Source organism: Mesocricetus auratus, unplaced genomic scaffold (genome assembly GCF_017639785.1).
Source record: "Mesocricetus auratus isolate SY011 unplaced genomic scaffold, BCM_Maur_2.0 Super-Scaffold_100023, whole genome shotgun sequence".
Taxonomy (NCBI): Eukaryota; Metazoa; Chordata; class Mammalia; order Rodentia; family Cricetidae; genus Mesocricetus; species Mesocricetus auratus.
Genome location: NW_024429204.1, coordinates 7766778 through 7789781, shown reverse-complemented (window position 1 = coordinate 7789781; position 23004 = coordinate 7766778). Strand labels below are relative to the sequence as shown.

The following is a 23004-nucleotide window of genomic DNA, read 5'->3' as shown; positions in this document are numbered from 1 at the left end:
TATTTGCAAGTCTTCTTTATAGAAGAAATACATCATGCTCAAACTTCAGATTCAGTAGATCTGAGGTAGCCTGGGAGTAGCATCACACATAGGTTCTCAGGTCATCCTGATGCCAACCAGTGAGGGTCACAATTTGTGAATAATTGAATTCTCTTGTTCCTTGCATCCTATAAAGACAAGGCGATAGCTGATCATAGATATCCACACAAATAGCCTTAAGGTGATTATTTCATGTGTTTGGGAAAATTTGCTTTAATATATTAGTTATGATGACTGGCCCTTTCGTCAGGCGGTCAGGCAAAAATAGTGCTCCTGTAGAGCCTGTGTTAAGTTCCTTATTTCTTGGGGCTTCAGTTTCTTTGTCTAAAAACCACAACCAGGTAAATAATATTCTCAATGATTAAATTTGAGGGGCCAGAGAAAATGGTTCGGCAGTTTAGAGTGCTGGGTGTTCTTCCAGAGGACTAGAGTTCAGTTCCCTGAACCAACAATCCATTTTGTGGGGAGACATCTCATACCTACCTGTAACTCTAGCTCCAGCGGATTTGACATCTTTTGATCTCCTCTAGGACCAACTCCCTCTTTTAAACACACACACACACACACACAAACACACACGAATATTTTTAAATTAAATTTGGTAATGCATGTAAACCAATTGACATGCAGTAAACATAATTATTCACTTTGGGGAATAACAACAATGTTTTAATTTTCAACTCTTAGAACTTTGCGTTTGTTTAATTCTCTGTCAAGTGTTCTGCTTCTTCTTGGATTAACAAATAAGGGAATGTATACTAAAACCAGGAAGAATTAATTTGGGAATCTGAATGAGCAGATGCTATGACAGAATTGACCGAAGACTTGTATATATGTAGCGATCAAAAGATTATGATCTGAAATCAGCAAGCAGTGAGTGTCTATAGTGCCTGGAATCCTTTAATGTTCTTTTCTCTTTAAAAAAGACAGCCAAAAACATTTCCTACCTATTGGGTTGTTGCGATGATCGGAAGAGATGGTGCTTATGCTGGCACAGTGGTTAGCATAGTTCTTAATATACTTTAGGTACTCAGTAAAAAATACTGTTGCTGCACCAAGGCTAATTGGTTCACAACTGGTTCTTTAAATATTAACTTTCCTCCCCGTGTTTTAAACTGAAGTGTTTTTGTGGCTTTCTGAAGGGTTTGAGTTAGGAATGTCAGTTCTCCCAAGGGAATGAAATTCTTGAGAAGAAACTCACTTGCTATTCCCCTAACGCTTTTTCAAATGCAAGACCGCAGAAGATGCTAAGAATCCCACTGTCCTTCCCATTGCCAGATGCAGGAGAAGTGTGACCGGCATCAGGTCTGTCGGTGGTTTCACTCCAGACCTTTGGCTGGGCATTTCTATTGGGTACATAACCCTGAAGACAGTGCTGCTGCCAATCCCCGCAATGCCTTCCCTGTATGAGGCCTAGGGGAGTTCCTCCGAGCTCTCTGCCAGGATCAACAGAGAAATCTGTGTCCAAAGAATTGTTTGTTTTGCTGAAGTGACTACAGCATGAAAATGATCCTTAAACCTTCTGGACCTAATGCAGATTCACCTTAAGAAACTTCTGAACAATATTATTTTCCATAGTCATATTGACGGGAGACGTTGGACCATTTATTCGCTAAGAGGAGAACTATGTGGTATATCCCAGCATGTAGCCCACATTCCAGTAAGAATTCCAGTGTTGGATAGGTTATCCCTGCACCGATATTCATTGTAATACTCTGTGTTTATTTCACACATACTAGGGAAAATGTGAATATTTCATTTTCCAAACGCTGTTGCTTAGAATAAATTTTAAGGAAGCTAAAAGCTTAAAATCTGAGGTAGCTAGGAATGCAATAGGACAGTGGGAATGGCAAATTAGAAGGCAGTATGAGTATAGTATAGATGTAGGAATATTTGCAAAATACATTGGTTTGGTATGCCTGATGCTTGAAATGATCCCACAGTTCATATCACAAGAGAATGGAAGGTAACTCAGAGAAAAAGAAGGCCATAATGATCTTCATTCCAGGTATCATTTAGCCTATCCTTTTTTCAATTGCTTAAATTCTTTTTAAGACGTTTACTAATTAAAATGAATGTCAAAGGGAATGAACCACATCAGGCATTTGGTAGAAAAGGAAGCAGTAACTTAAAGGTATTATGACTAAGATTTCCATGCAAAGGCCTCGTGTTTGCCAGGCAATATATGAACCAAGAATTTGATTAAGGCAATCATAGTTTTAAATAACACCGGAATTTATTTCCTAATTTAATTGCCAAATTCCTAATCTGATTAGAGCCTGGGGTGGTGGTGGGGCTTAAAACTGACTTTTTTATGGGAGGGGGGATTGATAAAATAAGGTTTCCTTTGCTGTGTATAAGTCAAGTCATAGTGTGTATGTTTTTTCTAAGATTAATATTAGAATGTTTCCTTTCATTTTCATTGTGTCAGGGGCAAACATTATCTCCCAGGAAACAGAATGAAATAATAGATGCCTCAAGTCCCAGACATAAAACTCGATTTTAAAAATAAAGTCATTTGGTTGAATTGGCTGGAAATGGGTTGGATAGCAAGTCACGGTGGTAGAGCTCTGGATGACATCCTTGTTGCTCCCATGGACTCTGAGAACATTCAGTTCTTCCAAATGTGATTGGTCCCTTGTCCGTTTGCCTTACCAGTTGCTTCTCTGGCCTGTCTACTTAGGGCAGAAGATCCTTGTTAAATTGTTCCCAAGTTGTTTCATCCACTCAACAAATATTTATTCCGCACCCAATTGTGTGCCAGTCCCTCACTGTTCCAGGTGAAGGGATGTCGCGGTGAGGAAGAACATGAAAGTCCCTTTGGCCTCTAAGAGAGCGGAAACTGTTTACATGAGCTATTACTGTGGATGTGGCCACCCTCTCATTTCAAAATGTGCTTCTTAAATTTGTGATTTTTATGAGGCTCAGAAATGATCCTAAGCGTTTAAGAGGATGAAATGATAGGAGACTGAATTAGATAAACATAGTCATAAAATTCAATTAAACAAGGTCAAAAGTAGGACGGATTTTTGAAGACAAGAGAGAACACATATGGAGAAAAGCAAGAATTATCATTTACCTTTTAGATCCTTTCAGTACTGAACTCAGTACTTTACACTCGTATTACTGATTGTTCTCAGCCCCTTCACGTAGTTTATACTACTTATTCTACAGATTAGCAGGCTGTGTCTAAAAGAACTGTTTTGTCTAATGTTGTCCAACTTGCAATAGCTCAGGCAGGAAATAATATAAACAAACCAAGATGAAAACGAATCTTTGTGTATGTGTCCTACTTTGTCCACAATGGAAGAGTCCATCCAGGCAAGCAAGAGAGAGACAGTTGAGCAATGCTCTATTGGAAGTAAGTCTAAGTTATCAACACATAAAAATGAGGTTAAGAGAGAAAGGACAAAGATAGAGGGGGGAAGAAGGAGAGAGAGAGGAAGAAGAGGAGGAGGAAGAAGAAGAAGATGAAGATTAGCAAAACCAAGAAATCAAGGAATCTAATGCCATATTGCATTAAAATCTGAGTTTGCAGGTATTAGGGATTACTGCCCTCTGAACATAAAGCCTGCACCATCTCTATTGGCAGCTCTGGCTGTTTGCAAGACACCCTCCAGGTGGGCATGTTGACATTCTCTCAAAGCGAAAGGGAGTGGGTTATTAATCCCTCCCAGCAGTATGTACTGCTGCCCAAGTCGTACAAGGTCTCATGGTTTTAGGAGGTAATGGAATCTATAGAATACAAAAAAGTTAACTGAGAGGGCAGTCCATCTACTTAGCAAGAGTAAGCTGTCAATCATGCTGGTGTGAGAATGTTTGGAGGTAGTAAAATGCATCGAGGGCCACTCACCCTCCTAAACAATCCCTAAGCCATACTCAGTCAGGAGACCCAGTAAGTTAATTCATAAGTGAAGATGGACTTGGTGGAACCATTAGTTTGCTCTGGTTTTGGTGCCTTATCAGGGTTGAATAGACAATGCTTCTATTTCTCCACAAACTTTCCCACAACAGGAGTATTATCTCCACAATAATTTTAAATATGACAGACTTTTCACGGAAGAGTGAGTGGGAGTCACTTTCGTTTCAAAATCAAACCCTTCACTGGACAGAAAGTCCAAAGTCGTTGAATTTTAGATGAGTGGTAATGGTTGAACACAATATTAGTTACTTGTTTGCCTCTGTGATAAATCACATGACCTGGAGGATGAGTTTGTTGGGGTGTGTTTTTCCAGAAAGAATCCATATTAGCGGAAGAGATTTTAGGCATCATTTGCATCCTCTCCTGCAAACACCAAACTGGGAGTGAAGTAGAGGTGGGATGAGACCAGAAAGTGTCAACATCTGACACCTGTGATCTTCAGCAAGGCCACACTACCTCCCTCAAACAGCACCACCAACTGGTGGCCAGGTATTTAAATATCCAAGCCGATGGGGACATTCTCGTTCAGAGCATCACAGCCTGCAGTTATCACCTTTGTCTACATCACAGCCCGCAGCTATCGCCTTTGTCTTAGAAAGACCAGCTACTACTGGTGCTCATGACCCGTGAAATGAAATTCTCAACTTGGCTAAGAAACAGTTTTGTTTCAGAGAACATGTAAGATAATCTTTTTAAGGTTGGAAAAGTTTGAGGGAGGAGAGAGAGAGAGAGAGAGAGCTTTTTCCTCTTACCTACGCAATGATATCTCCACAGAGAAAAAGAGAAAGAAGATAACATTTTGTAACAGCAAGGTGAACTATATAATTTTTGTCCTAATAAAATTTCTTTTTTTAATTAATTTTTATTTAAATTAAAAACAATCTTTATTTTACATACCAATCCCAGTTCCCTCTCCATCCAGTCCTCCCATTCCCCCCACCAACACCCCCATCCACTCCTCAGGAAGAGAGAGGCCTCCCATGGGGGATCATCAAAGTCTGTCACATCATTTGGGACAGGACCTAGGCTCTCCCCTGTGTATCTGGGCTGAGAGAATATCCTCCCTAGGGAAAGGACTCCCAACACCCATTTGTGAACTAGGGATAAAAACTGGTTCCCCTGCCAGAGGCCCCATAGATTCTTAATGGGTATCCTAATTGTAGTCTGTCTCTATTCTGGTGCTTATGAAATTCTGCCATCTGAATTTCTGCTATGTACAAACCTCTTCTCTGCTTCTCGAGGCCTAGAACAGTTACCGCCACTGTATAAATGACAAGTCAGGACACAGCAGCAGGTATTTCCGAGATGTTTATTGAATTCTTTTTCCCATCCTCATCCATGTCCGTACAACATGGCGGAAACTTTTAGGTATTTATGTCCTGTCACATCTGGGGTTCCTTTTGGAATCTGCATACCCAAGAGGTGCTTCCGTGCCTTCCCCTGTGAGCACTGAATCTTGAAGTGGGTGTGTCAATAGTCAGTGTGCTATATGGTAGTCACCCAGTGTCTACTCTGTGCCAGGAAGCAGAGGATATAGCCATTCATAAGAAAGGCAGATGCCCTGCATCCAGGACCCTGATCCAATGTAAAAACCAACAGAGAAAAGGGAGCCTGTGTGTGCACAGTCATAGTTTATACAATCCACATGCTCTTCCATGTGCAAACCAAGGACCAATGACTCTTGTTATCCACAGGAAATACCGACTCACCACAATCCGCCTACCTAATACAACGTCCCCCTTCTCCTGTTCCCCTGTGGCCACACAGTCACAAGTCCCTCTCCTCTTTGACCCTATTCCCACTGACCCTCCAGACTTGTCTTTCTCTAGACCTCTGCTTCCAGATCTTCCCCTGAGTCTCCTAGCCCTCCCATCATTCCTTAGAACAAATTCTGCCTAAGCTCTTTCTAAGTTGATTTGCTATGGTTAAAAATTAACTCTGCAAGCGAGACATTCACTAATTTGCTAGGAATCTCTTCCACCAGAAGGCATGTCTATACTTAAGTAATAGTTTCCTCATCTGTCTTTGTCTCTAGCCCTCAGCTCATCCACTGCTGTGTCTACAGATTTTAGCAGTGTTTTCTCAATTAGCTTGAGCAACAACTGCTTCGCATGTCCCCGCGATGGGCGGCTAGTTAGCAGGAAAGACCCTGGGTTAGCATGATGGAGTAGTGTCCCCATCTGCTGAGGATGCTGTTGCCACTTACAGATGGCAGGAGGGCTCTGAGTGATCTGACATGGAACTAATCATTCGGAATGGGCTGAAAGAATTGCCTGGTCAAGCAATCATCTTCCCTGTTGATGAGCAGATGGGACAACACTATGATTATGTTCTGATTTCGTGTTAGCCCTGACTGGGAGGATCATAGCAGGGATCTATGAGGCTGTGTTTGGGAGGAGGTGCCTGCTGTTCCTGCCATCCTAAATTCTGAGAAGTGAGTTCCACTTGAGTCCTAATACTGAAGCATTCTTGTAAGCAGTGAGCTACATGTGGACTAGGAGACAAGTTAAAGATCAAGTTCTTGCTCTGCTGTGTAAATAATCATGGGTCCTGGGTAATGAGCCTTTATGTAACCCAGTTTTCCCATCTGCAAGATGGGTGCAATAACATGTACTTGTGGGGGCTGAATACACATTAGATGAAAAGTAAGTTGTCAAAGGGTTTTAAAAGCAGGTACTGATGTTGCACGATGTTTTTATGTCTGTCTCATTCTTTAGGGAAAGTTTGGATTTAACACACTCCCTTACACTTACAGGTTCTAGGAAAGCTTACCCAACAACAACAGTGGGTGTGCGCAGTCTTACAGTAACTGAAAAACCAGGAAAACCACACCAGTTAAGTAACTAGCTATTCCATTCACTCATTCATTAATGCTTCATTCCTTCAAACACAGTGCTGGGGAATCACCGATGAAAGAAGGGAGATCTTTTTAGCTGCTCAGAGCTAGAAAGGGAGAGGAAAAAAAAAGCAAATAAGTGAAAGGAACCATTAGAGGGTAGCGTGAGACTGTGAGAGATACTAAGAAGAGGTTACTGAAATTTAACAGAGATATAGCCACTTATTGGGCATTACTGAAGTCAGGAAGCTTCACAGAGAAAGCTGCAAGGCCTAGTTTCGGGGGGCATATTTTGTGCCATTCGGTATCCATTTTAATGGAGGTCCCTGGCCATTACGGAATTTCCGGCATTTAGGTAAATATGTAAATCATACCCAAATTATATGTAAATGTGATCGATGACTCAGAGGCCATGATTCCAGGCTTCAAAAACGAGTGTGTTCTAGACTTTAACTTAATGTAATTGTTTCTCTCTTTAGAGTTACAAAAAGTTTGGGGGGTAGAAAACCGTTTTAATGGCTTGTACTTCCTGTCACTTCCTGAACTGTGGGGAATACATCTGAATAGCTAGCTCATAACAATTAACTGTCACCCTTGGCCAGATCCATGGCCCCAAAACATATTAACCTTGGTGAGTGGGGACTCCCCACGGCCCACACATTGTCCCTTAGCTGGAGTTTCAGAACACAGGGGTGTATAGACATTTCTGTGTGCATTAACTGTCTGATCTGTGGGCGTTTTCTCTAGATTGATACTATCTCTTCCACTATTGTGGACTTTTTTATTTCTTTCAAAAATCCCGAATCATCCCTTTTTCTTGGTCATCTTTAACCCTTTTAGACCTGCCTCAGTTCCTCTTCAGGCTTATCTGTGCTACCCTGTGGAAACTGCACACTTTCATTCATCCAGATTGGAAGGTTCACAGAACAGTGTGTCATGACCATGTGGTGGGACCCCAGGGGTGCCGTGGTAGAGACCTCATCCGTCCCCCATTAACTCCCTGCTAGTTTTCAGCTGCATTTAGTTCTTAACGAAGCACTCAAAGGTGTTGTTTTTGGACACTCTTCTTTCTGTGGGCTGTTTTTAATGTAAGCATCTCTGGAAAGCATTCTTAGGCAACCTGCTTGGCTAGCCGGCTTCATCCTGTGGTTGTGTAGGGGATACCCAGCCCTTTGTGAGGCTGCAGAGAAAGAATTAAATCATATTTGTGTCTGGAAAGTAGCTCACTTGGTAGGGCATGTGCCCAGCTTGCAGGAAGCCTTGGGTTCAATCCCCAGCACTGCATAAAGTGGGTGTGTTGCTAAAGAAATACCAGGTAGAGGCAGGAATATCATAAGTTCAATGTCATCCTGGTTACATGAGACACCATTTTAAAATGCAGAGAGGTAAACAAAATATTCCTGTCCTTTCTTTACTGGGTACCAGCAAGTTCTCAACTTTGAGTGTGTTGAGCAATTTAGCTAGAGCCCTGTATTTTATTTTATAAGCAATCTTATTTTATATCTCAATTCCCCCATTCCCTTGCCCTCCCATTCCCCCCATCAACTCCCCCCAACCCACCCACTCCCCAGGGATAGTGAGGCCTTCCATGGGGGACCATCAAAGTCCATCACATCACTCAGGGGAGGGTCTAGGCCATAATCTGTGTATCTGGGCTGCAATAGTATCCCTCCACAGGGAATGGGCACCCAAAGTCCATTTGTGCACTAGGGATAAACACTGGCTCCACTGTTAGAGGTCCCATAAACTGTCCAGGCCTCCTACCTGGCACCCACATTCAGAAGGCTTGGTTCAGTCCAATTCTGGTTCCCTAGCTTTAGGATCAGGGTCACTGTGCTCTCACTAGGTCAGGTCAACTGTTTCTGTGGGTTTCTCCAGCATGGTCTTGGCTCCTTTGCTCATTGCACCTCCTTCTCTCTGCAACTGGTTTCCAGGAGTACGACTCAGTGTTTAGGTGTGGGTGCCTGCTTCTGCTTCCATAAGATACTGGATGAAGGCTCTAGGATGGCATCTAGGGTAGTCATCAATCTCATTATAGGGGAAGGGCATCAAAGGCAGCCTCTCCACTACTGCCTACATTCTTATTTGGGATCATCCCTGTAGATCCCCGAACATTTCCCCTGTGCCAAACCTCTCTCTACACCTATCCTGTCTCCCTCTATCAAGGCATCTCCTTTCTTGCCTTCCTCTATTCCTCCCTTGTCTCAGTCCTCCCATTCTCCTCCCCCCTCCCATTCTCCCCCTCTCCCCTTCCCACCTCCCTCTTCTCCCCCTCCCCCCAAGCTCCCAGTTTGTTCAGAGGTTCTTGTTCCATTCCCCTTCTTCGGGGGACCATGCGTTCTTCTCTTGGGGGGTCTTCCTTGTTTCCTAGTTTCTCTGGTGGTGTGGCTTTTAAGCTGGACATATGTTCAACTATGTTCAGCATTGTTTGTAATAGCCAAAACCTGGAAGCAACCTAGATGTCCCTCAACTGAAGAAAGGATGGAGAAAATGGGGTACATTTGCACAATGGAGTACTACTCAGCGGGGGGGGAGAAACAAAAACAACGAAATCTTGAAATTCACAGGCAAATGGATAGAACGGGAAGAAACCATCCTGAGTGAGGTAACCCAGTCACAGAAAGACAAGCATGGTATGTACTCACTCACATATGACTTTTAGACCTAGAGCAAAGGAGTGCCAGCCTACAATCCACACGGCCAGCTGGAGCCCTTTTGAGTTGACTTTTATTTGTCTCAGAGGTTTCCAAAGACATGCTGACCCCATGGTTAGAAAGTCAGTCTCAGAGCCTATTTGCATAATCATCTGCAAGCTGTACAGTCAGCTGTAGTTGAACAATCAGGCTTTCTGTGACTCAGTTTCCTATTGTTAAAAAAAAAGAGTTGACCATAACACCTACATCTTAGGTTCGTTGCCATGATTAAATGAGATAGTATATAAAGAGTGTTTAACGTGAGCCGACATAGCAAACTCTAAAGTGATTATAGCTGCCTAGGAATAATACCCCCCATGACCCTTGTAATACTACAAGCCTCTTGTAGTGGCCAGGGATATTTTTTTTACTCCTGTGCCTGGCATCATATATCATCTGATCAGAAATGTGTTATTTGGGGTGGAAAGGACTGAAAAAAATACCATCACTATTCCTTTCTCCCAAGGAAACCACAGACTTTTTGGAGTTTATATTGACCTCTCCTCTCCTCCCTAAAGACGTGTCTCTAACCACCACTAACCTTCACCCACTACCCTACTCCCGTTCCAGGACACTGGAGTCACACTGTGGCTTCTGTTTGAACATGTGACTGAGAGGGGAGGGGCTGGGGGGCTCCCTCAAGTCTCCAATGGAAACTCTGCACGTAGCAAAACATGCTAATACGCACGTCCAGTAAATATCCTGGTACTATCCTAAATTCTGTAATCATCTCCTGGTCTTTGTTTTAACTGTCTCTTTGTTCAAATATTTATATTCTGTACTTGGGAAAACACCTTCTGACCGTGTCTTTCTTTCTTCATAAAACCACAGAGGTTTCTCTTGTATAAGCCATTGGCACACCTGATACATGCTTGTTCTCAGAGGGTTGGCCTCTGCAGCCCCAGAGGATTTCTGTGGAATTTCCATAGCAGTGTTAAAGACAGCCGTAGCAATGCCAGGGGTTCTTGTGAAATGTATGATTAGCGTGTGCCACAGGAATTAATAATTCTCAGGCCACTGTCTTAAGCCGTGACCACATTGTTTTGGTAGGGAAGTTGCTCAATCTATAGTCACAAAATGTAAACGGCTGCCTTCTGACCAAGAAACCAGCTTCATTTAAAATCCATATCCCAAAAAGGTACTCAGAGAATGCTACTTAGTATGCACATGCCATGTCACTGTGAGTGACAAATTATGGTAATTTCCTTGATAAGTTGATCTTTTGATTCTTTTCTCCATCTCCCAAAAGCCTAAGTAAATACAAAGGAAGAATGACATCTCTAAAAATAGTTTTTTAATGTTTTTATTCCTAGAGTAAAAAAAAAAACAAAAAATTTTAATTTAATAATTTTCCAGAATTATAAAAAAAAAATAATCCATTGGAGCTCGTGCCAGTTTAGGGTTTCTCAATTAAGCAGTAACTTTGGAAACATATTTCTAGCGTGATAGATTTTAGTAGGTCAGCATGCATACCCGAATGTATTAAGGTGGACTACTGTGTTTATTGATTTTCCGTGCATCTGCCGAGGGCTCAAGGCAATTGTCTGCGGAAGGGGCGGGAGGCCCATACATGATCGAGGTCATGCGCATCCAGCCAATTTGTAAGCTGATCCCCCGCCCAAAGCCATCAGCGATCCTTAGCATAGGGGCACACTCATGCATTCCTGTCAAGTCATCTTGTGAAAGGCTGCCTGCTTCCAGCTTGGCTTGGATGTGCAACCTTAATAAAAACTCACTGAGGACAGGGAGAAAATAGCAGATCTGCCGCAGATAGGGTAGGGGAACGGGGCTAGAATGTGTACTCGCAGCTGACTCAGGCAGCCTGCACGCCGAACGGTTACACAGAGAGGAAACAATAAATCTCAGCTACTATGCAATAAATATCTCAACTTTTAACGTAGGGAACTATCATTACAGTAAATTCTTTTTTTAAAAAAAGTAACGTTTTTAGAACAAAGCTAACAAATGGCTCGTTTTCTGTGGACCTTCTTCCGACGCTTTCTTTAAAGGGTGAAGAGTCAAACAAGCAGCAGTTTTACCTGAAATACAGAACTAGTTTAAAGGTCAGAAGAGAAGAGCGAGCTTTGCAGGAGGCACGGAAGGCGAGCGCTGGCAGTACAATGACAGTTTTCCTTTCCTTTGCATTCTTCGCTGCCATCGTGACTCACATCGGGTGCAGCAACCAGCGCCGGAGTCCAGAAAACGGAGGCAGAAGATATAACCGGATTCAACATGGGCAATGTGCCTACACTTTCATTCTTCCAGAACACGACGGGAACTGCCGGGAGAGCGCGACGGAGCAGTACAACACGAACGCTCTGCAGAGGGACGCGCCACACGTGGAGCCTGATTTCTCTTCCCAGAAACTTCAGCGTCTGGAGCATGTGATGGAAAATTATACTCAGTGGCTGCAAAAAGTAAGTGATCGCTTTCAGTTTCTGATTGCATAGAGCCCTTTCCGTTGTTCCCTCCGTGCAGAGAGCTCAGAGTTCCATAGGGGGGCATTTGTGTTTACCTTTTGCTCCGGGGGGCAGTGTTTGCAAAAGAAAAGGGGTTCTCTTCTCTGGGCTCCACTTCCTGGGTAAGGCAAGGATGCCGGGGCTTGTGAGAACCTCTGATCTTGTGACTGGCTTCTCCAAACACTGACACATTGTATGTCAGCGCTGGTTTTCTCTATCCTGAAGTTTATCCTGAGCCTTCTGACTGTCACAGCCCAACTGTAGGGAAAAAAAAAAAAAAAAAAGCGCGCACTTCTTAGGCAAGTTGGTGTAAAAAAAGAAATCATAATAGTGATGGTCGTGCGAACTGTTCAGCAAGGAGTTTGTGTGCTACCATGGGAAATCGTCATAAAATGTTTACTTCCCCGCCCCCAACGTTTATATCATGAAGTGAGTGAGTAGAAAGTGGTCGTATTGTACTTGGTTGGAAAGATTGTGTTTGTAAGTTAAAGGGAACTTAACTTCTCAAGCTGAAGAGGAGCAGGGATGACATTTGTCACATATTTCAACTGTGCATGAGAAAAAAAAATCAAGAAAACAGATTCTGATGGGAAGCCATAAGAAAGGGGTTTTGCCCACATTGAGGGTAGAAACTGAGCCCACGGTGTCTCCTGAGTGCACCTGCAGACTGGGCTGAACAGAAAGGAAGGCTGTGCTAATTCCTGACCAACCTCCTTTCCCTGGGTTAGTTACAGAGACGGTGCCCTCTGGGAGCCCCGGTCTCTTTCAAAACATTAAATTGAATGCATGTTTGATTCAGATTTATAGAAGGCAGATTGATGGGCACTGAGCCACAGGGCATTCTGCAGTTGCTGCTGTTAAAGACCGCCTTCTCAATGGTGTGTAGTTTCTCCAACTCATTCCCTCTTGACTGTTTAGCTACATAACAGGTAATTGCATGTTTCTGTAGCCATGACAGCATTCCCATTTGTGAACCCTTCTCCCCCAGGACCTGTGCTAAACACTGGGCAGGAGGATCGCGGGTAGATGGAGAAAAGACCAATTTCTGTTCCGTGGGGTCCCTCCCAGTCACTTACTTAGGTCTGTGCCTGCTGACTCGTGCCCTTTGATAGTTCTCCTTCTGTCCGCTAGGGACCGAACTAAGATCACAGTTGTTCCTTTCGGTGTGTGCACTGGAACTTGGCACGTCTGGCGTTCCCAAACTTGGAATGGCAGCTCCCTGCTCCAGATCACAGGTGAAAAGTTAAGACCTCTGCACGAAAAGTGGGAGGCAAACAGTCTTTAAGGATCATAGACACATTTCCCGGCCCTATTCATAGCATTAGTTTATAACAGAACATCTGGTTTTTCTTTGGCAAAATTCCACTCTACAGTGAATAAATGACTTTGCTTTAAGAGTTTGTTACTGTGGTCTATATCCCATCCACAGTGTTTTCAATGAGAATTGAATCATGATAAATTAGTCTGGGTTCTTTGAGGGGGGGACACCAGTGGGAAATACAGTTCTAAATTGTGAATGAGCTATTCTACCAAAAATGTCATGTTTTGTTTGATTTAAACATACAGTCAACACGGTGACTCACACAGTGATGCATATTTTTTTGTTGTTGTTGCTATGCAATTATTCAGCAGTGACAGGGCATATGCACAATTCTGCTGGGGTTACATCATGCACACATTCCGTATGTTAATTTGTTTTGGGAAATAAATTTGATTCTCGTTTGCTTTGTTCTTGGTCAGAGATTGTGGCATAGTTTTCAGATTATAGCCAAGTATAAGTATTAAAATGTTCCTTGGTTATGTCAATCCTCACAAGAATGAATCAAGCTGAGTATGTTGAAATGTCCTATTTGGTATGAGTCAGAGCAGTTGGCTTGGCTATTGTTTGCTTGGATTTGCATATCTTTTGTCATTGTTAATGTGATTGGTTGGAGGATCAAGTAACCAAATAAATGTATTCATCAAAGAACTTGCTAAAGACTCTCATAAATTTCCCTTAACTAGTGTTTTCTTCACCTCAGACTCTAAACTTCATGTAATATGTTTGTTTTGAACACCCATATACACACTCTTTTTAACTGTAATTATCTGGAATACAGTATTTATAACTTCTGCCATTTCTATTCTGATTGTAAGTTGTTGCTATGGGTTAAGAAGTAATGTACTACAAAAACCGATGTCAAGTGTACATACATCAAATCAGTTCATTTGGTTCAACAAGATTACTAATCCAAGCATGGTAAATATTATGCACTCGTGGCATCACTGTCAGGGGTTCTGATGCAGAATGAATAGGTTATGCAGGCTAGATAAAGCCAGGTGATTGTTTGTGGTGATCTGCTCTTATCCTTAAACACTGGTACAGTGGATCTTTATAATTACCCTTTGTAAGATGGTGGCCATCACAAGATTCACTTTATGAGACTCTCAACTTTCAATTACCCAACTTTTTCTGTCTTACTACCCACAAGCAAGTTATGCAAGAGAGCAAATGATTCATCAGTCTCTGTACATATCAGAACTGGATGATGCGGCTCCCTTGAAGTCATTTTTCATGATCTGTTGTTGCTGTGATACAGCAGAGAGCTGGGCAATTTTATGTTCCACATCATGGTATATGTTTGCATTTGAGGGTTCTTTATTACTTGAAGCTCCTATATTATACATCTCTTTGGGGGACTATTCCCAATGGTACCAGATGAATGAAAGTGAACACATCTTGAGTACCTAATAGTGAATATAAGTGGATGTTGGCTTTTTGCCATTTTCTGTTTTTGAGGGTTTTTTTAAAAACTATCTTCCCTCTCTCCCTCCCTCTCTCCCTTCCTTCCTTCCTCCCTCCCTCCCTCCCTCTCTGTCTCTGTCTCTGTCTCAGTCTCTCTCTGTCTCTGTGTCTGTCTCTCTGTCTCTATCTCTCTGTCTCTGTCTTTCTCTCTCTCATTCCTGTGGAGGTCAGAGGACAGTTTTCCCTTCCAACATGTGCATTTCAGGCATCAGACTTGGGTCTTCAGACTTGGTGGCAAATCCCTTCCCCTTCCGAGCAATCTCCCTGCTCCCTCTTGATATTTGCTGCTATTATTACCACTGCATTTTGTTACTGTGAGTTTTTATATTTGATTGCTGTTTAAGGCAAGGTCTTACTCTGTACTCCAAGCAGGCACTTGGAACTCACTATGTAGTGGAGTGCGGGGTGGCCTCATACCTGTGGCGGGTCAGCCAACCAGTCCTCTTGCCTCAGCCTCCTGAATGCTAGGTTTATAGAAGGTTTGGTTGTTACCACCGCTACCGTGATTCTTAATGCACATCTGCTGCGTGCCTGTGAGTGCAGGTGTGTGTACATGTGTGGACTCCAGATAACAACTGCAAGTACCTTCCTTGGGATCAGGATTTACCTACCATCTTTAAGAATGGTTCTCTGGCTGGCCCTGAAGCTCACCAATTAGAATAGACTGGCTGGTCATCTATCCCCAGATGCTTCCTGTGCCCCCTGTCCAGTGCCAGGAATACCAGTGAACACTACCATGCCTGGTTTTTTGTTTTGTTTTGTTTGGATTTGATTTTGTGTTTGTGAGTGCTGCAGATTCCGATTCACAGCCTCATGCTTGAAGGCAAGCACTTTGTGGACTGGCTGTGTCCCAAGTGCCTGACTGCTGGTCTTCGCCTGTTCTTACCCGCCTCTGACTTCTTGTGACAGAAAGCTGTGTGCTTACTGTGTCTTTTCCTCCTGTTTCTCAAAGTCCTCAGGATTGCTGGGGCTGCCTGTAGCTCATTGGCTGAGTACATGCCTAACATGAGCCCTCAGGTTCAATCCCAGGACTGGAATAAACAAACAAGGAAAAAAATTAAATTTGCAAAGATGTAGGTTTGGAGCAAATCCTTAGAAAGTCTGCCTTGCTTTTGCCAATCTTTGACTGTTAAAGACCACAATGCTAAGAAGGGGCCCAGGGGGCCCTTGTGTTTTCTATTCCTGGGGGGACTTCCTATGTATATGAAGCAGGTAGCAGGTGATTAGTAAACTAGTAGCTACTTCTTGTGGGATGGAGAGATGGTTCAGAGGTTAAGAACACTGCCTGTTCTTCCAGAGGACCCAGGTTCAGTTCCCAGCACCCATATGGCTGCTCCCCCATATGACTCCAGTTTCAGAGGATCCAACTAGTAATTCATTCTCTCGAATGCTGAAGGAAGCATAGAGATATGATTCATGTAGAAATAGGGAAAAGGAAGGCTCAGTTGCCAAGAAATGTTAGTAACAACAACTTGCTTTGTCAGGTTGTGGCAATGCCCCCACCAATTTCATTTGGAGAACAGGCACGTGATTTTCAAGCAAAAAGAAAGTCTCTTTTTAGTCTACATCAACTTTTCAGCCAATATATATGTTTGATTGTTTACTTGTTGCCCTTTTGTGATAGGAAGGAATAAAACCCTTTCTGGCCATAGAACCTGGCTCTTTGCAAACTTCTGCCCGATATTAATTCTCTCAGTAGACCTCAGGATTTAGGGCCAAGGCAAGTACTTTCCCAGGAGGCTCCGGCTAATCCTCATCCCTTCTTCTACCATTTCACATAGAACTTCCATTGACCAGTGCTCACCCCATAGGTCATTATTGGAGTGTGTGATGTAAAATGAGCACAAAAAGAAATGTTGATTTCTTCCTTAAAATTCTCCTAGAACTCCCCATGGTGAAAGAGCAAATTCCCAGTTCCTCACCACAAAGCCTTCCAACCATCCTCCCTCTACCCTTCACTGGCCTCATCATTATTACCTTCAAAGGACATTCCAGACACTCAAATGCCATGGCTTTTCTTGTGATTTCTCCAAGAGACAAGCTCATTCCCCCTCAGGCACTTCCAAACTATTTACTCAGTGCAGAAAATTGGTCCCCAGCTATTAGCATGAATGCATCTGTCCCTTTCAGGTCCTCACTCCCTCAGACATGTTCCCTGTGCCACCTTCTCCTCCCCAGCTTGCTGAGTGACGTGTTAGCATGTTATACTGCCTTATTTTTATAGTTTCTAAAATAAACTAAAAATACAGTTGAATCATTTCTCCATTTCTCCTCTCCAGCCCATCCCCCATATCCCCTTGAATTGTCTCTTGGATTCGTTACCTCTTTGTTTTTAGTTGTTAGGTTTGTGAATGTGTCAATACAACATCCTTAGTCTGTTTATAATTTTACTTGTATGCATATGATATCGGGACTGGGCACTTGGTATTGATAACCAAGTCTCAAGCTCTTCTCTGAGGAAGACTATTTTCTCTCACTTTCAGCATTCCTCAGTCTCCTGTAGCTGTCTGTCTAGTGTGGGAGTCATATTGAAGTTGCCTCCTTCCATGTTTGCATGTCTATTGGTACAGCTGTTAACATTTCCAACATTTCCGGGGTCCCATGACTGCACATGTAGCCATCATTGTTCAGGTAAAATGCTTAACTCACCCCCAGGTGTTAGCATCCAGGGTCGGTTGCATGAGGGCCATCAGCTAACTCAGGTAAAATGTCTAGTCATTCCAGGGCCCTATGCAACTTATGTGCATGTGTGGTGTGGTTACATAAGTCCCCAAATGCATGCCATGAGCAACCTTTAAAAGTAGACACTCCTACTAATCTGTGTGTGTGTGTGTGTGTGTCTGTGTCTGTGTCTGTCTGTCCCATGCTCTCTCTCTCTCCATCTCCCTGTCTCTCTCAATCTCTGTCTCTGTCTCTCTCTCCCCCCACATTTCTTCCAGACAGGACTGGGCACACCCCCCTCTTCCTTTCCCCCTCTCGTAATAGAACTCTTAGAGTGGGCTTGGTTGTAAGTTTTGTGGTCTGTTCTGGCACACGGTAAATAACAATGGTCCCTGTTCATGTGTCCATGTCTGGGTTAAGCAGCGATGATAATGAAACTTCATGGGTGTAGCATCGCTGACATTTCTAGGAGACAGGTTCTCACATCAAATTCCCCGCTTCTCTGGTTCTTACAATCTTTCTGCCTTCTCCTCTCCTAGGAGCAGGTGTTTCTTTGGGGGATGGACATCCCATGATCACTTTTTCTCTGCCCTTTGATCTGTTGTGGTTTTCCGTTATGGTCTCTATTTGTTACAAAGAGACATCTCTTTAATAAGGGGTAAGACATACACTTATCTATGGGTATACGATTCTATGTTTAGAATGTAGTTAAGTATAATGTTTGTTTATTAGAGTGGAGGGTGTAGGTTCCCTCCCAGGATCCACAACTTCACTACCTATGGGTAGCTGGTTAGCTTTCTAGTACTAGATATAATTTCCTTTCTTTGAGTTGGTCCATTTACAGAGCTGTTGGTTTCTGCCAAGGTGCTGGTACCATTGTTACAACCCTTGTGTCATTGAGCTATGCTAGGTGTTGTGGTCCATAGATGTCGTAGCTGGGTGGGGCTCTTGGTTGCTTTTCTCCCTTAGAAGCTTGCATGGCACCTTCTGGTACCATGAAGGATGGTCTGTAGGGAGGAGGATTTTGGGTCAGATCCAGCGCAGATCCACGGGACCCTGCGTTTAAAATGGATGATTCTTGCAGCAAAAGGAGCTTAACCTTCAACTCTGGGCGGCAACCAAAACCACCTCATCGTTTTAAAATGGCATTTACTGCTATGTCACATAATATTAAGTATTGTGTCTCAGGAAATTTATTCTGCCTTAGACATCTGTGGGCACTTAAATTCCCCTAGAAGAGAGTTATTGTCTCTTACTGTGTAATTTGCCTTACCCCCGAAAGAGTCCATGACACATATTGGGGCCTCAGTAAGTATTTGTAGAAGGAATGACTTGATACTCTCCCAGGCATGATGTACTATGTAGGAAAAACTGTATCTGTATTGTTGACTAATTTTTGTGGACTGCATTTGTTCTTTTGGCTGCATAATGACTGTTTGATTACAATTTCTAAACCAGTGGGCAGAGAATAACTTTCACACCAGAAAATTCCAACCGTAGTTCAAAAATTATTTACTAAACATGGAACTAAAACACACATACAAATTTAGTTATTTTTTCCCTAGACAATATGGTAAAACAATCAATTATGCAGCAGTTAGGTTATATCATATATGATAAGAATTCCAGAGTTGTTTTAAAGTATATGATGTACATGCATAATATGAAAATGGTATGATGGAGACACGAGATTTTGTCCTCCAATGGGAGATCTTGGAACCAGCCCCTCTTGTAGATACTAATGGATGAAAATATTCAATTAGTAATGAAATGAATAATTCCAAGGAAATAGTCATGGTACAAATAACATTTATGACAACAATGCTAAACTATATTCTACATATATTCAAATATACTGTATTCTATATAGTATCCTTTGGATGTATAACATGAGAATCTTTTAAATAATCTGTATGAAAAGTCATCAAGTCATTGCCTTTGGGCCAAATCCTGTCTTTCACCATGTTTGTAAATAAAGTTTGATTGCCTGAGAGTCCCAACCACACTCATTCCTGTATGCTTTGCTCAAGGATGTTTTTGTCCTAATAGTCGGAGTGCAGGAATTGTAGTCGAAACTAAATGACCCATACAGCCTAAATATTTATTTTAGTATCTGGCCCTTTACAAAAAAAATGTCCTGTCCTGATGATTTACACACACGCACACACACATATATATTATGATATAGAGCAAGATCTATATAAGAACAAATGGCATTGATATTGGGATTATTGCAAGGTAATCTGTGTGGCTGGCTGTGTGGGAAAAACATTGACCTCCAGAAGGCAGAGCGAGGTCTTTGGCAGTTGGCAGAAAGCCTGACTAAGCCAGTTCTTGGCGCGGTGCTTGGCATGCTGTGAGGTGACATTTTAGAGTGCAAACAAGGGAATTTTGTGTCTTCCCTTTCCCCTCCTCTTCATCAAGTGAACAGAGAGCTAGTCTCGAAGCTGATACGTGCCAGAGAGAAAAATCCCTCGAAGAACAACACTGATTTGCCACCCCTGGGTAAACAAGCCTGGGGTCTCCTGTTCCCTGTGCCCACTCCATCCCGTCACCTGAGGCGTTGGCCTGGGTAGTTGACAAGGCATCGGAACCATTTTGTGGTCTTAGACAAGGACTTCAGCCAGCGTCCCAGTCACATTCGGGACACTTGGAAAATGGTCTACCTGCCATTTGCTTCAGCTCAAACATTAGAAAGTGAAGTCACTTGTGAAGATGTCAGAAAGCAAGAGTGGGATTGCTCAGTTGTCAAATGCAGGGCATCATCAGGCCTGTCCTAGAACACACCGAACTAGGAAGTTTTGATTTCCTTGTGATTTGCCCTGGCATAGACTCTTGAGGGTCCTTTTCCTGGGCTTGGCCTTATTTCTTCTTTATTTTTCTTTTCTTTTTTTCCTTTTAATGCCACAAGCTACGCCGTACCGCTTGCCCAGATGCACAACATTAATTGCATTCTGAGTCATCCTCAGCTTTTGTTCCAATACAAGATTATCCTCTGCAGTGAAGTTGGAAAATTCCAAACCCCCTTTGGTCTCTTCGAGTTTAAAGCTTTTTTACAATGTGTACAAAAGATGTGGCCCCCTCTGCTATCCAAGAGTTTCTAAGGAGCGCAGCCCTCCTCTGGATTATTTTTCCTGTGTTTGGAGGTTATTTCCACACAGGTTCTGAATATGGCCCTCTAGTCCTTACACAGACATATTAGGTGGGAGAGGTTAGGCTTGATTGGTCAACCCATGATCTGAATCTCTTCCTCCAAACAAAGGAAAGAGCAGTTTCTCAGATACAAGTGCCTCACAGAGCCAGATAAAGCTTACTGTAGTTCATCATTCCGTCAACAACACTTTCAGTCTCTAACAAGGGCAAAAGATGTTCTTTTGGTCTCCCTGCCTTCTGTCTCAGATCAAGCAGCAGAAAGAGCAGACGTCAGAAAGGGAGAGTAAGGAGTTTGGATTTCCTAATTTAACATGTCCTAAGATGTTCTTTTGCCTTTATTAGAAAAACATGGTGTAAGATAACTCCTGTTTGATATGCCAGTGGACTTACTACAAGTCTCCAGTGAAAGGTATTTTTTTTTGTTTGCTTTAAACTATTGAAGGAATTCAAAAATTACTACAGGTGTCAATGTGTAAGAGGTCCATCAGGGGCTGGAACAGTAATAGGAGGCTAACAGAAGATGATAATGTGAGTATCTTAATGATTCATAACATGTTTATACCACCAAATTCACAGGCATCAAGCTTTATGGAATGGCTGAGGCTGCCTGCAGGATAAGGAATGTTTTAAGATTTAGTGATAGGGAAGGGGATAGGATTTGTTGGTAGTCTCGGGTTTATTTGTGAAAATCAAATGACATAAACTATAATCTTAGTCCTTAGAAGTCACTGGAGATGAAACCAGTAAATATTTTTAATCCTAAGTTACGCTTTCTTCCAAACTGTTAAGATTCCTAGGGTATCATACACATGTCAACACTGTTGTTACCATTAACTTACAGATGGCTAGCTGGGTGCACAGTGGTTACTTATTCCTGCTCAAGAGTTTCTCTAGCCATCAGGCCTTGCATCCTGCCTCATTTGCAAAGATGTAAGATACAGAAGTTGTATGTTATTACCACTATCTCAAGTCTTTTCATCTTTTTCCTCTTTCATTTGATATTTTTAAATGATAAGACTAGAAATATCAGATGACGATCATTTTAATAGTCATGAAAGAGCAGTTCAATAGTTATTTAATAGATTGAATATTTAATAATCAAAAATAGCAACAATAAAAGTTTATAATTCGTGTATGTATAAGCATGTCTGTGAGAATACTCATGCACATGTATATATGAAATGGTCAGAGGATAACATGACATGTCATTCCACCCACCTTTATTCATTTGTTTGTTTGTTTGTTTTGAGATTGGTTATCTCAGTGGTCTGCATTGTATCAAGTAGCCTAGGCTGGCTGGTCAGTGATCCCCACAACCCGTCTGTCCCCAACTGCTCCCATAGGCAGTGATCACATGACACATCACCATTCTTGGATTTTCATCACTAGCTCCAGACCTATCTTTTTTCTAATTTTTTTCTATTTTTCTTTCATTGAAAGTCAATAATATTGATTTTATTTTCAATACAGATATTGAATATATATAGTCAACATATTCTGATTATAGTTTCCCCTACCCCAACTCCTCTGAGATACTCCCTACCTCTATCTTGAATGGTTGATGCATTTGAAGGGATTCAACTAATACATTTAAAATATTTTGTAGTAATAGAACTTGGTTTTCAGATGAAGGATTAGAGAGAAATTTCCTGTGTCATCTAGAAGCCGGCGGATGGTCTGGAGATGTGCAATGAGGCTAGCCCAGGGTTCCCCACCTAGCAGCACCCTCAGGGGCACCATAGATCTCAAGAAATTTATTTCAAATAACCTTCAGTAAAGTGCCAGAAAATCAAGTAAGAGGCAGGTACAGCAGTCTAGTAAATCTACTGGTAGACAAAAAGCCCAACACTTGTTAGTCTGAATATTTTTTGCTAAGCTAGTATGAAATCTGTCAAAATATAAATCACCTTAAGGATATTAGATGTTGAAGTAACCAAAAAGGAAAAACACAAGGACACACACTGTTCTAGACCCTTACAATGTCCAGGTCCACCCGTACTTAGGAGACTCAAATGTGTTAAAATAATGGATTACTCATGACTAGTCGGTGGCAATGTGTGTAACTTGCTTTATTTACATATTACCTGTTTGTACATCATCTGTGCCTGTCTGTACTTTAGGAATATGTGATGTTTGGTGATTTCCTAATAGCAGAAAGCATGGTATTGACTTCAAAGTCACCTTTATGTAGGCATGCTGATGATTTCCAGTTTTTCATGATGGCTAGTTTGATCTTAGCTGACTTTTACTCCTGTGTATTTTTTAAGGAACTATTTTATGTCCGTTTTGTGAAGATTCTCACCTAAGCTAAGACACACCCCACTGTTCTAATGAGGACAACTGAATGAACATAGTTGCTAGTGGCATCATCCCTGGCGACTTCTGCTTTTCTTCAGTAAAAGAATGAAGGGCATCTGGTGGGACTTGCCATTCGGGGTGGGATGGTTAAGTCTGTA

At 42.3% G+C, this 23004-nt stretch overlaps 1 protein-coding gene and 1 long non-coding RNA gene across 8 annotated transcripts in view; one reads left to right on the top strand and one right to left on the bottom strand.

Annotated features, from left to right (window-relative positions):
• Angpt1 (angiopoietin 1) overlaps positions 1-23004 on the top strand; it is a 414397-nt gene that overhangs the window by 176983 nt on the left and 214410 nt on the right. For 6 of the 7 annotated variants that reach the window (XM_040730583.1, XM_040730582.1, XM_040730584.1 and 3 more), the window contains exon 1: positions 11611-11907. The exons of the other annotated variant lie outside the window; for it this stretch is intronic. In XM_040730583.1, the coding sequence (XP_040586517.1) occupies positions 11611-11907 (297 nt within the window). Of the gene's footprint in view, positions 1-11610; positions 11908-23004 lie in introns of those variants that run through there. 7 annotated transcript variants of the gene reach the window in all.
• On the bottom strand, positions 10778-12208 carry LOC121133681. Its single transcript, XR_005870638.1, has 2 exons — positions 12006-12208; positions 10778-11898 (listed from the first exon to the last, which is right to left on the bottom strand). It is a non-coding gene; the product is annotated as an uncharacterized LOC121133681 (long non-coding RNA).